We start from the raw sequence: 14,821 nt of genomic DNA, 5'->3' as shown, positions 1-14,821 counted from the left end.
ATGGAAGACACTTCTAGATAGTGTCTTAAGTGAGTTTCTCTTGCACAATTTGCACGGCAAATTTAACCAGGATTGCCTGAAGTAATGCTGCTCATTTCCCAGACAGGTAGCTCTAAGCCTGCGTAAGAAGAATGGGTTAAATATTGAAGTGGAAGTGACCAAAGTCCAAATAACTTATTTAGCAACTCATGCTGGAAACTTTTATTGACAACATGGGATTTTTATGCTGCATGTAGCTAAATGATAAATAAAACCAGCAGTTTGTGCTTGGCAGAGATAACGTTCAGCCTTGCCAGCATGTCATAGAGTGTGATTAGGCACATGGCGCACTCTTGATCTCTGGGGCAGGATTCATTATCCCTCAATTTTGTGTAATTTTTAAGAGGCCAACCTGACATAAGCAGTAATGAACACACAGAGGTATTCAGGTCACGCAGCCAAAACCACATTCTGCTTTCAATCACTGCATATCCTGAATATTTGCTTTCTTTTTACAGTAACTGAAGAGGTCAATGAAAAATCAGTAAAAATTGTCATTCCAGTGCGCTTGGAGGAGACCAGCTCATAAGTGCAAAACGTGTGGTGTTTGCACAGGCACAAAAGCTGACTGCGATAATCAGCTCAGCGTAACTGTAACACAACCACTGTACAAAGGAAAGATGTTCAACTCCACTTTGACAGGAAAAAGATTAGCTTCTGTCACTGGCAGAAAATCAGGGGGCCCTAACAGCATTGCCAGCAAGTGCCCTCATGCTTTGCTGTCCACGTTGTCCCTCTGTCCTGCTCACAGTACCAGCTGCAGCACCAGCCAGCGTGAGAGGGGGTACGTTTTCCTGGCCCATTTGCTATGCAGACTCTGCACAGGCTGACAGCAGAGGTACTAGCAGACTTAAGAGAAATCTTTCTCTACTAATTTGCTGACTGTACGGCAGCTCTGGCTTCGTGACTTGTCTAAAGACACCTGCTGATGTCCTTACATCTTCTCCCCTTATCTTCCAGCTGGTCATGAAATAATATTGCCAAATAGTTACTGAGCTGGAGATTATTCACATTCATATTGAGCTGCCCAAAATCAAACTCAGTACAGAGAGGGTTTAAGCTGGAGTGACCAAAATTATGAGTAAAGTGTTTCCTTAGCAAAAATTTCAAACCCTTTTAATCAACACTGATTATTATACCCTGTGAATGCTGATTATTATTCTACGGGCAAAGGATGAAAAGAACAGGAAGTTTCTATTTTCATGTAAAAGTCTGAAAAGTTTAAAAAAAAAAAAGTTATCCTCTCAGGATATGATGTGCCAAGACTACTGAATACAAAGTTTCAAATGGAACTTTTCAGTTAATGTCCATCACAAGATAAAATGTCTTTTTGCCCCCAACTGGGCAAATCCAGAATTCAGTTTCTAGTGAGAATTACCAGCACTTACAGTTACAAGTTTTAAGCAAGATTTGTGTGAATAATTGCTCATATTTAGAACTCTCCATCTCCATGTATAATCTTTTAAGTACATACATCTATTACATTAAAAAAGGAGAGAAGTGAGACTGCAAGCACAGGACAAACACGGTACAAGTAGTTTAAAAATTTCAAATGGTCTATCTTTAAAATATTTTGCAGTGCCTTACTTTTGCTGGAATTGCATGAAGATCACAAGATAAGACCAACTGAGTAAGCATGCTATTTTATTCAGCTCAGTTTGCAGTATTTATGTTAGATAATGCTTAGTTCCTTTGTCTGAAGTTACATTTGTGTATGAAGATGGAAGTAGATTTCAGCATCGTAAAAGGAAGAGCAATCTTTATCAATAGTAAATCTACTGTAAATATTCCATGTGAGCTTTAGGAAATCTTCTCTATTATTTTATAACAATACGTTCTATTTTACCTGAGGTTTGCTGGTTTCCTTAGTATTTAAGATTGGTGTCTGGACTCTGAATCGAGATGCACCATTCAGGAAGGTTTTAGAACTCTGGAAAAAAAAAAAAAAAAACAACAAAAAAACCCCTCATACTTCTGTTGCTTGTTTTTTAAAAGGATTACATTAACGCTAATAATTTCTCTGCAACAAAAGTCTTTGTGCATTGTAACATAAACACAACCCCAAATGGAACATCTTTAATTTAATAACTGTGGGTTTTTTTGGTTTTTAAAGTTCTTATGCAGACCTATGGCAATGTACATTAGATGCAATCACAAATTTATTTGCAGGCTAACCATACTGTTTTTATATAGAAGCGGCATACTGAATTCAGAGCACAGTCATGCCATTCTTGGCATCTTTAGCTGCTTTTCTCTCTACTGAATTTTCACTGACATTGCAAACTTAGTTTTTTCTCATAGGCAGATGATCCTAGGAGCAACTACAGAAGTTCATCTGTTTCAGGAAAACCTTGATTCTTCACTTCCCTATCCCTTTTGGATAAAAGTTTATCCATTTATCTCATGCTCACTGTATTCTTCTAACCCAGATATTGGCTGTGCTCTTGTGGGCAGGAGGGTTAACGAAGAGCCTGAGCACCTCTAGCACGCTCAGTACAGAAATGCAGGCAACAAGCTATCTTTTAGGCCCCAGATAGACCAGTTTTTTATACTTACTTGTTAACAAATGCATTAGTGTACCAGTTGACATCAAAATTGCATTCATTGGAAAACCATTCTGAGATCCTTGGTCTAAAAAGATTTACCAGGGACATTAAAGTTTGTCCGCCGAATTAAACATACAGCTTCAAAGTAGGTTTGCAGTCAGGTTGGGACAACGTACTGCTAACACCACAAGAGGCACTGTGCATTCCTCTGGGATGAGAAGTTTGTTTAAGTGTCTAATCACACTCTGGATACCACATTAAAAAAAAACCAAACCGAACACACCCCAAACAAAACCCTCCAAACCCACCACCACAAACCAAAGAAAAAGAATGCCCATCCTCACTGAACATTTTAATTCAAAATGAATCACTGGGTAATTCTTCCTCAACAAAAATAGAAGGATACGTATTGCAGTATTCTTTAGACAAAATGCCACTCATCAACCAAATCCTCTTAAGGCGGCAAAAAATTTGAGGATAAACTAAATTATTTCTGCTGTTCAATGCAGAGCTGAGGCGCAAATAGTCTTGGGTGTGCATTCCCCAATATAAACAAACAAAACTCAAACCCCCAGGGTCTGATAAAACAGATTTTTAAGTTTTATCTTACAGAAAATTAGGCTCTTTTCAAAAAAGTAATTTACAATAATCTGTGGGGAAGAATATCCATTATTCAGAGACAAGTCATCTACATCTTTGCTCAGCAGAGGAAAAAAAGAAAGATTTTTTTCATTTGACTGTCAAAAATAAGATTTACTTTGCTAAGAAGGAAATGTCTGGGGAAAAGGACTAGACAGAGGCTGCACATTTAATACTTCAACTTTTTTCTCCTTTTCAGAAGATAAAAATTGCAGCCTGGTATCTTTTAAATGCACAAGCACTTTGCCACAGGAGTTCAAGTTTCCTGAAAATGCAAAGTCAGGTTAAAGGAAACTCCTAGAACATAAAGACAGGTCTGTATGAACATGCTACAACTAACATGTTTACTTATGGGGGGGGGGGGGGAGGTACAGGGAGAAAAGATGAGAAGCAATAAAACAGTTCTAAATCATCACATTTCACAGATGCTGTTAAATCTACTCTTTAACTTTCATTATGAAAGTGCACCAATGCTTAATAAAGCACACTGACTCCTCACTTGCATATAGCCTTTTGGAAAGTCATAGATTAAGCCTCCAACGCTAGCATTTAAAAGCACTTTATTGTACTCAAATATTTGCTTTGAAACAAATTTCAGATTCATAAGTCAGAGCCAAGGTGAATACAAGCAAATGAAGCACAGCCCAAGAAATCGGTGAATAAAGAGTAAGAACCGCGCATTCAAGGCTCTGTGCCTGGCGCTCTGTCTGTGCTTCTAGACAACGCAATGAAATCAGATTACTCACCACTACAAACTCGGTAGAAATACTGGGCTCATGATCATGCTGCAAATAAACAGTAGACCAAATTCATCCAAGATAGTGATATAACATAGAGATGAATCTGATCTACAAATCTTAACATAGATCTACCCTAAATCCTTCCCTCGTGTTGAGCATTTATTTTAGTTGTGCTTAAATTTAACCAGCCTCATTCTTCCACAATGAGGTTCAGCTTTTGACACCAGCTGGTTAGGCACAGGCAGCTCTGCCAAGATATCTGTCCAAAGTGACCTACTACAGCCTTATGAGCAAAGAAAGTGCATATGTTTCTTTAACATCTTAGAAAAAAACATTTCTGAGTATGTGCAAAAGCACACAGGTTGTTCAGGTTGTCACTAAAACGACTGAGCAAAAAAGGACAGCTAGGATTTTATGCCTGCCAGCAAGTTCTACTCCTTGTACAACACAGCTGACATTTTTTGTTCCCAGTAATAACACAGTCTATTTCACTACTTCGATTAGCAATCAGTTTTCTTTACAGTCATTGTCATTACCACATCTGCATTTGTGAAGATCTTGCTGAACTTCTGTTCTTACCTTATTAATTTCCTTAACTTCTAAAACCACCCTCCACGCAGTGAACAGAAGCTGTGAGCCCTATTCACTAAGGATTTGGAATCCATTGTACTTTGCAGACTACACAGGTCTGAAGAGAGGTATTTCAGCAGTTTGAATGGCATACAGCTTCCCAAGACAATGGCGAATCTTAATTTGACAAGGGTCCAAGGCAGGTGGGGAAGCACTTTTATAAACCTCCTACAAGATCTGCAGATGTGAATATATAAATAGGGAAGGAAGAAGTGATGCTTTTTACTCTGGAGAGCAAGGTTTCCAGGGAAACAGAAGGTCAAATGCATCCCTACACAATGAGACTGTGCCTGGACCAGTGATCTTGCTGGTGCCCTAGAGAAGATTAGGTCAAATGCTGACCCTTTTCTGGGACTGGAGGAAGGGGTGCTGAATGGAAGGGGGGAAAAAAAGCTCCTAAAATACTAAATTTTTGTTAAAAATATCACGACAAGTAGACATTGAATGTCAAATTTTTCCATACCAGCTCCTTGAGACATATGAGCAACACACTGTACAGAACTCTTTAGTTATGCGTTCCACTATGAGTGGATTTGAAACAAATAACTTTTTCTTTTATAAAGCTTAACAGCAAATTACGTAAACATTACGCTCTAGGTATTATAAACTGAAATGTTCATGGGAGCATTTCTGAACTATATAAAAGCTAAGGAAAAAAATCCCCCCTGTTAGGGGTCTCTAAGAGTCACTTAAAATATTCTTATACTTGACAGAAGTTACTTTTAAGAAATGAAAGAGAATTAAATGAAAAATACAGAGCACATTGTGAGCGTGCTGTATCTCACAGTAACAAACTAAGAATAGGAGTTCCACAGACCAGTAAAAGTTTTCAGAAGCTTTATCAGGAGCACTTTATATGAGGAGAAAAACCCCATTAACTGGTAAAGAGGAGATAACAGACTAGAAAAGTTGCCTTCGGTTACTATTCAAGAAGAGGAGAGCATTTAAAATGTAAAAAGCCATCTAGAGCAATCATCCCCGTACAATCTACCTGCGAGATTTGCAACTGAAAGGTATAGTATAATTACCTACACATGCAGCCAATCTTTACATATAATTCCCTAGCAGTGGAAAACATACGTGGGATTCCCTTGGGACCTTCCCTCCAACACTTTCCCCAACAGCCCTGAAGTGCCCTCACACCTGGGAAACCTTAGGACCTTCTTTGCCAATCTCCCCCTACTATTTTTCCACAGAACTAGCTGAAAACGTGGCAGACCTGACTGCCCACGAGTCCCTGGGAGCCAAAGGAGAAAAACCGAGAGCAGCGTGTTGCTCCAGGCTCTTTGTCAGAGACAAACACGTACCAGAATCTTACGGAACGTGAAATGGACATGAACCTGCAAGCACACTCCTAAATGAAACTGGGCTACGAATGACATTCTGTTACAAGAAGTTACAGACAGACAGCCGATCTTCCTAACGCGCTCTCTTTTGTTCCCTTTCCTTGCTTGTTATTTTTCTCTCATTCTATTTGGATGCCTCCCTCCTCTTGGGTCAGAACTACACAAGGCAAGAAAGGAATCACCTCCTCACGTAGTAGCTAAAGCTTTTTAAGGCATGCCTTTTCGCCACTGACATGGCTTTCTACACTACTTGATTCTGAGTACATAAAATGTCTTTTGAACTTTTGTTTCAAAAGCATTGGGCAAACATCTTGGTACCAGAGCTTAACTGCTTCCAACCTATTTTTAAAATAACGTTTGAACAACCTAATACTAATACTTAAAGAGAAAGCTTTCATTTTAGAAACAATTAAGAGTTATAATGGCACCGGGAAGTATACGCGCAATGTTCAGCAACCCAAAGAAAGCTTAGATATTTGCACACACACACACTTCAATCCTGCTTCAACAATGCCTTAAGCATTCAATTGCTGATGCTGGATTTTCAAACTCTTATGTCAAGAGAGTTGCATTTTCCCTTGTGATCCAGGCAGTATGCGTTCCACAGTTTGTGTGATAGCATACTTACAGCTCAGTGAGGTTCACTACCTTACCAAAATTTAAGCCCTTGAAGTATAAGCTCTCATACAATAGCAAGATCCACTGCCTTGACGCCAGTAAAGCATGTGATCAATGTATTCTAAAAGCTCACTATTTAAAAAATAAATAAATAAGTCATCTCTGTATAAACAGCACCTCCATCCTTGAGGATTTCAAAATTTGACAGGCAAGCCCTAAGCAATTTGATCCTATGTCAAATTTAGACCTATTACAAGCACAGGGTAGGACCATACAACGTCCAGAGGTCCTCCCACTTCCAACCTAAATTATTCTGTGATGCCACAAAACCTAAAGCATTGATTTGTCATGTGACCCAATGGTTCATTGACGCTACGTCAGCAAAAGGGCTGTTTGCTCTTTACTTTCTGCAATGCCTAATACAGGGTTCTCAAACAGTGAGACACTTCCCTGGATATGGTTGGCAGCTATCTCATTATGCCATACCTATGCAACGAAGGCAAGAGCAGGAGATAGGTCAAGATGCTCTGAAGATGGCCAGGAAGACTGGAGGAAAGTAAGAGAACTCAAAAAAACGATGAACAGTTTTTACTTGGTTTATTGCAGTAATATCATCTATTCCAAAACTTTTGTTAAAACAAACTCATTCACCTCTTGATTCATATTGCTTTGATAGGAAGTAAGCTACTGGTTTACCAGCGAAGCACAGAAGACCAATCATTTCCTCAAGTATAGGTTCAGTTATAACAGCATGGCACAAAAGGGCCATGCAGATTATCTGATTTCCAGAACTATCATAATAAACATGTGTAGTGGGAGGCAAAAAAACCCCAAAACACCAAAACAGAAAAAGCATTCACTTACATTGGATGGTGTGCAGGAGCAACTTATATCTTTAGGATCTGAAATACAATACCATGCATAGTTAATAGTGGAAAAAAAGCATAATGAATATCTCTTAAAACACTTACTGGTAGTGTAATTTACCAACAATAAACCAACAGTACAGATAACACAGAAGTAGTCCTCGTAGAAATGTGTTAACTGTAGCTTTGGGGAAAAAGAAAAGGGTGCTGCATGGTACCCTTCCCATCCTATAATCACATTACATGCTATTCTGGCTCATTACAGCATTCTAGTTAAATCTGCAGTACTTTTTACTTCCTGAGATAGGACAGTTACAGTAAAATAAGCATTCATAATACCTCTGAGTCTACGTAGGGACAAGATGGGGCATTCCTTTTTAATTTCTAATTTAAAGTGACAAAACTTGCTCTATCAGCTGACTTCTGTATTTCATAGCACAGAATATGGATGGCATGGGTTGAATGGTAGCACAAAATAGGCATTGCAGCCAGGTGGGACATTCTGCTAAGATACACTTGAACAATTTATGATGACAGGGAACTAATGACAGGGCAGTGGACTAAATCCTGAAGCATTACTGGTATGCCAGAGTCTGACCATATAAACTCCTTAGACGTACATAGGTTCTTTTCCATCTAGTGTTCTACGAAGAAGTTCTTTAAGTACTGGCATAGCTTGAGGAATATACTTTGCACTGAGTCATTTAGCTTAAACAGCTGGTGTTCTTCACCCATAATGAGCCCTCCATGGTTCTACCCCATCAAAGCACTTACGTTCAATAAGAAACAGGAAACAAACAATCCCCATCACAGCAATGATAACACCAGGCATCACGAAGGAGAGACCCCAGCACGTAGACACCCAATAAGCAGCAATTAAGGATCCCAAGATATTTCCCACTGAAGTGTGTGAATTCCAGATTCCCATGATCAAACCTCTCCTGCATTTAAAAAAAAAACCAAAACCCAAACATTTCTTATTATTCCAACAATAAGCATTACTATCTCGAGAAAAGTGTATCAAAAATAACTGTTCATCTGCAATGTCAGTGAAATATCTGCAATCTTCTTGTTCTTTAACTGACAACCTCTTTATGCTACAGTCTTTCATCTGGCAATTTCAAGGCACCTAAATATTAATAGTAGTGTAATAATAGAAGTGTTCTAAATACTTCTCTGTGCAGGACAGAACTCATCCTGCATTTAATGGTATGTAAAGGCACCACTACAGCTTGCATATTTCTGGATAGAGTTTCTTTGATAAAAAAAAAAAGTATGCAGATGTTGCATAGCATATGCATGCTAATTCTGATGCTTCTGGGAACGAAAGTCCTCCTGCAGACACATAGCACCAATAATCTAATGCTTTCAGGATATGTTAGACTTACCATGCAGAAGAAAACAATCTGTACAGGATAGGTAGAGCAAATTCAGTATTTTCTGATCACATTCTGGATTCGCTAGGCACTAGCAGAAGATAACATCTGTGCAAGCTTGGCTAACAGACATATCAAACCGCTGTCTGCCTGGAAATCCCAGATTAGACCTGCTGTAGAATAGCTCCAGCTGAACTAATGTAAACCACAAGAATCCTACCAAAGTCATGACAGTTAACAGGTTTTCTTTTCCTCGTAAATCATGGGAAAACTGCCTTGGCCTCAGCAGGAGGTTACCTGGAGCAACCTAATTTGAACTAAACCAAATCTTTTTCCTTTGGCTGAAGACAAAATCTAAGGGGTCTGCTCATGTTTCACAGAATTTGTAACAAAATGAAAACAAGAACCAGATCACTGACATTCAAACCAGTCCACTATGCAGTCTCCTAAAAGTAAAGGCTGTTACTTTTGCACATGCAAAATCTGAATAAACACATTTGTTTTGCACACATTCACCAATTTCGTTCAGTATTGCATGATGGTTATCATTCTCTGCATTTTGTAACATTCACCAAAAAGGCTGCAGGGACTATGGAAAACTAGTTTGAGCTTACATCATCTTAACTATCCCATGATTTTATACAGAAAGCATATACTTAATTTTTGTATGCCCTTCTCTTGAACCGATTGACGATAATGTTCATTCAATGGTATGCATCTATAATGGATGGCACTAGAGTAGCATTACTATATGCTACATGCATCAACCGTTATCAGAGCCAATGGATTTAGCATGCAGCTCTTGCAAAATTTATGGAAAACTCCTGTATGATGTGACAGAACAAACATTATGAGTGATCTCTATGAAGGATTATTAAAAAAAAAAAAAAAAAGGATTTAAAGAAAGTGACAAAAAGAAAGGTTAAATCAGTTGCCATCTGTATTTTCTTTTTTTAAATTAAATTTTCAGGTTTCTGTAAGTGTGTTAGAAATAAAAGACATTAGACAAAAAGATCCTTTTAGAGTTACACCTTGACAACTGCTTTGAAACACAAATAAAAACATGGGAAATTCCACATTAAAATAGCACAACAACAGCCTTTATTAAAAGTGGGTTTAGACTGTTAATATTTGTAAGAATTATTCTTAATTCAATTCTGAAATATTTCATCCGAAAAACTAAACATCTGACTAAAGAGCTACCACAGAACACTGTTTTGACACGAGACAGAATATTTCAAACCAATATACAAACTAATCAGTTTAACAAAGAAAACTCCTCTCAAGGATCTACCTAACTAGGTAGTTTCATCCCCCAAAACCACTGAAGCGAAAGACATTTAAATTGACTATAATATTACAGCGTAGAACACGTTGATTTGTACTTCCGAAACTTTGGATTACGTGTTGTTTACCTTCCTTTTCCAAACCAGTTGCCAATACATGTAACGACACTCGGCCAGCCAGTAGTTTGCACCAACCCATTAGCTATCTGAAAGTATATAAAAATAATAATAAACAAACATACCCTATAATAAGCCAGGTTCCTACACAATTCCTGCTGAGTTCTGCATTAGGAAAAGGAAGCTTACACAAATGCTTTGAATTTAGAAATTTAGTAGGGGGGTTTGAAAGCATTCTTTTCCAAGAATAAACAAGTTACAATGTTTTGCAGAGGTTCTTCCCTCCACCTACATCTCTCCAATTATTTTATGGTTTAAATCACAAAAAAAAATTGTAATTCAATCACAGGCTTACCAAAAATCACATTGCACTGAACCGAACAGAAAAACCAATTCCCCACACTGAAATAGCAATGTAATACTTATCTCAATTTGAACATATGGCAAAGCATGTTTGCAATCAAATAAAGCGGGGAAAAAAGAAAACTTTAGGGGAGACTGGATAACTTTGGACATTAACTTTAAAGGGCTTAACAGACACCTGTAAATAAACTGAGAGGAGAAACTTAACTTACTATATTCGGGCTGAAGTAAGAACTATTTCAGCCTCCGTATCACACAGATCCTAGCCCTAACTCATCTCAACTTCTAAAAAGCTCCCCACCCAGAATTGCACATTAACACAAGATCACAATACAATAATTCACATGTACAAGGAGCATTTGAACATGCAATGAAACAACCTCACTCAACCCAACAAAACCCAATCAGGCTGGCAGTGCGAGACCACCCTTGGCATCACAGGATTCACTGGCCACATCACGCAGCGCAGCAGTGTCAGAGATAGTTGGCTTAACCCTAAAGGAGCCAGCGGTGACATGGGTCAACAGATGACTCGGTGAAATGGTTACAAAAGCTTGCAGTACCCAGGTTAGTATTGCTGCGTGCCGTGTTGCACAGTGCCATGCAAACGTGCCAGCGGTGAAAGTGCTACTGCAGTAACACAGAGCAAGCAGCAGTGCGGGGTGAGACCTGTCCAAAGTGACTCAGAAGCGCTAACCATGTCCTGGTCCTGACCTGAATCCCATTTTAGGTCATTGGTAAATATTCTTGTGACGCCCGATCAGATCTACAAGTGCTCTGAAAAATCTCGTACAATGAATCTCGTTACAGAAGCTGCCTGTTCTCAGCCACACCAACGTGGGAGACTGTTCATCACTAGCAGTATAAATGTAATTTTCCTGCATAGAAAGCCAGGATGCGTCACTCAGGTCTTGGCAGACTGACAAAGTAAATACATTTGTTTTAAAACTCACCCACATTTAAGCTTGCAAAGATCTGATCGCTGATTTGACACAGACTGAAACACTTTAATTTGTTTTCAAAGATTTCTTCCACTAAAAAAACATTTTTCAAAAATAAAACCTAGGGCTATCCACTCTATCATTTCTGCCTGTCATCAACAACAATGTATGCCAGCACTTACATCCTCCCATCCAACCATTAATCACTGTTTGCAACTGAAAAAAAACCCAGTACAACACTAAACAGCGCTATGGAAACTCAGAGTTTCTAAATAACATTGTGCCTACCTGGGCCATTATGTAAAACCACAGATTATGTATATTATAGAAATAACCAAATCCAAACATTGCAGTGAAGAGTCCGCTAGCAAGCATCCCAACTGTCAGATAGTACCGGATAGGTAGTCGTTCTCCTATTATTCCACTTGGAACGTGAAAGGAAATAAAAAGACAGACAACAATTAAAAATGACATCATACCCCAAGCCTTCACAAATAAAGAATACTTTGCGTTCTTTAATTCTGGTTGAGGAGAAACTTCACTGGTAACTGCTGTTTTCCTTCACAGCACCAAATGAGCATTTTTTTAGCACTTGACACAAAACAAACAACAAACATTTCATGTTCACTAACTGCCAAATACTGGCATCTGCACAACCATCTTTCTCGGAGATAATCACCTGGAGCACACTGGAAGTCATTTACTTACATTTTCCAAATGACCCATAAAGTGGGACGTGTCTCCAGCCATTTACAGTGAGACTTGTCTCCCTTGCTAATGATTCTAGTTACCAAGGTTCTGGTTTTCGTCAATAAAAAAAAGCATCTCCAAACAGCAGCTAATACTGTGCATTTTAAGATGGGTTCGGTAGTATTTTTTAGGAGATGTCTGCTTCTGTCCTTTGATTATAGAGAAAGCCAGGACAATCAGTTTAGTCTACACGTGCAACTTGGAGGCTGATGAAGTTTGAGGACGTATTCCGGCATATATTCCTCCATATTCCGTATGAAGGAAAGACAGGCTAGATTGCAAGTTGGAAAGCATTCTGTACGAGGCAGTCAGGATGGGTGCAGGTAAGAAGCCTTCTATATACCAACAGGTATGATACCACTGAGGACTCAGGATGATGTGGTTTTTTTCCTCAGCAACCAAATTCTCACTCTTTTCACCAGAAACTTTACAGTAGGAAAGGACAATATCTCAGAAGTAATACAACCTCATAAATTAACAGTAAGCGATAAAGCAGGTTTCCAAGAGAGTGAGGTTTACCTTAAATACATTCCAATTGCATATGCACAGAGGAACGAGTAATCCAGTGCTCCCAGTAACTGTTTGTAGTTGTTCTTATCTAAGAATAGTTTTCAAAACAAATTATCAGTTTAAATATGCTAAAATGGCTAAAAAAAAAATCCATCATCATATAGAATTTTAAGGAACCAGCTTTATATATATGTTTTTTTTAAATTGGTTAAAGCCTTTTGCATTTCATTTTCCAACTACTCATAAGGAATAGAGATAGAAGTCTTGTTTGAAAAAACCCAGGGTTCCGCTCTGTACAGCCAATGATCATAATCACAACTAAATGGGACTTGCAGGCGGGATGGAGGGAGCAGGAGGGACTCCACCCAGATAGAAACACCAAGTCTGATCTCAAGAGACCTGAGCTCATACCAAGAAAGACAATTTGTGTATTTGCAAGGAGCCACAATTGACTTTGAGAATAAAGTCACAGTTACTAAAGCATTCCTTCTTTCAGCATTAATCCCAGTTTGCCAGCTATATTGCCTGAAAAACAGAGCTGAAAGAACAAGTCTAGAGCACCATCCCAAAAGCATAACTTTGCAATAACCTGTGCGTTCTTGGAAAAAGGAGGACTCTGGAGCTCAAAAATCTCCATGAAGAAATCTAACTAGTGTTTTAGACAAGCAAACTCAGTCTCCCCTTGGTCCAGGGACAAGAAACAGCAACAAAGTTTAACTGCATTCCAATAAATTTAAAAACCTGTGGGACTAAATAATTTCAGTAGACTGATTACTGTGCAGCAAGGAGTTAATACACAGAATTTTGTCCACAGAAAATCCAGAGCTCAGATCTTTAATTATCTTTGAACAATGTAGGACTTTTTTTTAATTGCTAATTAAATAAAAGTTAGAATGGATGGCTAGATAGACTGGACTGGCATATTGACAGAATATTCTATGTCACTGATGTTCTTGGTAGTGATAAAAGTGTCAAGGAAGGATTCAAAATCTCTATTAAATTCAAATACAATTAAATTCGAATTTAAATAGAAAAAAATATTTGCCTACTTAAAATTAAGCGAAGGGCCAGGTTCATAAGCTATTCAGTAAGTAGTCAATGCTATTCTGCAATAATGTCCCATTTTTCTCCATTAAAATGGGGAGAAAAATATTCTTTCTAGCAGATAAGGACTCTGAAAAGTTCCAATTTAGATAAACACCAAGTAATTTTATTTAAATGATTGCTGGACCTTGAATTAAAAAAGCACAAAATGATAATGATTTATTTTATTCTTTACCCTTTTTTTCCTTAATAGACATTCTAAAGACAAATCCCATTTTCTAACTGCAAATTGATCTACGGAACCATCTCACAGCTGTAACAGGTAAAATAATGTCAGTTGTTTAAGTAACTTTAAGTAGGAAAGACATGATAAGGTAAGTCACAACTTAACTTTCCTTGGAAAAAATCAGTGAAACCACGGAAAACAAAACACTCCTCCCATACACATCTCCTGAATCCCTTCACACATGAAGAAGAAATAGCAAGAGGCAAATAACCTGATTAGGAATATCAGCTCATTATTATGAAAGAAAAAAAAAAACCCCACCACAAAAAACCCCAACCCTTACCAAAAGGTTCCCAGCCACACTGAGATACATTAGATGGCTTTTTGACAGGCTGAATCTGGGCAGCATATTCTTTGTAGGAGTTGAGTTCAACTTCATGTGAAGCAGCGCAATGCTTATGCAGCTCTCCCTGACACACAAAGGAAATTTAAAAATGGAAAATTCAATTGTGGCTGTTAATCTTCATACAGCAACAACTGCAACAATTCTAGCTCTCTATGAACCCGCGTCAAACCCACTGAAATCAGTAGAATTGTTAGCTGTTATTAATTGCTTGGTATTCTGCTGGGTGAAGCCAGCATTACATGAAAGAGTAATTCCGTGGTTAGAAACAACATGCTATAGTGAACTCATGTTTCTGATACTGCAGAATTTCAAAATTCTTCACTAACATCAATCTACTTCGCCCACTTTTATCAGTTATACACAATGCAGCCCTGGGGG

The 14,821-nt window shown here is 38.3% G+C and overlaps 1 protein-coding gene across 28 annotated transcripts in view; it reads right to left on the bottom strand.

The window, feature by feature from the left end:
• SLC37A1 (solute carrier family 37 member 1) overlaps positions 1 to 14,821 on the bottom strand; it is a 46,986-nt gene that overhangs the window by 15,111 nt on the left and 17,054 nt on the right. For all 28 annotated transcript variants that reach the window (XR_008575897.1, XR_008575900.1, XR_008575895.1 and 25 more), the window contains 7 exons: positions 14,381 to 14,507; positions 12,777 to 12,855; positions 11,796 to 11,931; positions 10,216 to 10,292; positions 8,199 to 8,365; positions 7,423 to 7,460; positions 1,886 to 1,969 (listed from right to left, as the gene is read on the bottom strand). Coding sequence is in view for 23 of the 28 variants with exons in the window: in XM_054816826.1 (XP_054672801.1) it covers positions 1,886 to 1,969; positions 7,423 to 7,460; positions 8,199 to 8,365; positions 10,216 to 10,292; positions 11,796 to 11,931; positions 12,777 to 12,855; positions 14,381 to 14,507 (708 nt within the window). In the remaining 5 variants the exon portion in view is untranslated. The remainder of the gene's footprint in view (positions 1 to 1,885; positions 1,970 to 7,422; positions 7,461 to 8,198; positions 8,366 to 10,215; positions 10,293 to 11,795; positions 11,932 to 12,776; positions 12,856 to 14,380; positions 14,508 to 14,821) is intronic.

This window comes from Grus americana, chromosome 1 (assembly GCF_028858705.1).
Source record: "Grus americana isolate bGruAme1 chromosome 1, bGruAme1.mat, whole genome shotgun sequence".
In the NCBI taxonomy this organism is placed as follows: Eukaryota; Metazoa; Chordata; class Aves; order Gruiformes; family Gruidae; genus Grus; species Grus americana.
The sequence above is the reverse complement of the archived record's forward strand: the minus strand, read 5'-3'. Positions and strand labels throughout refer to the sequence as shown.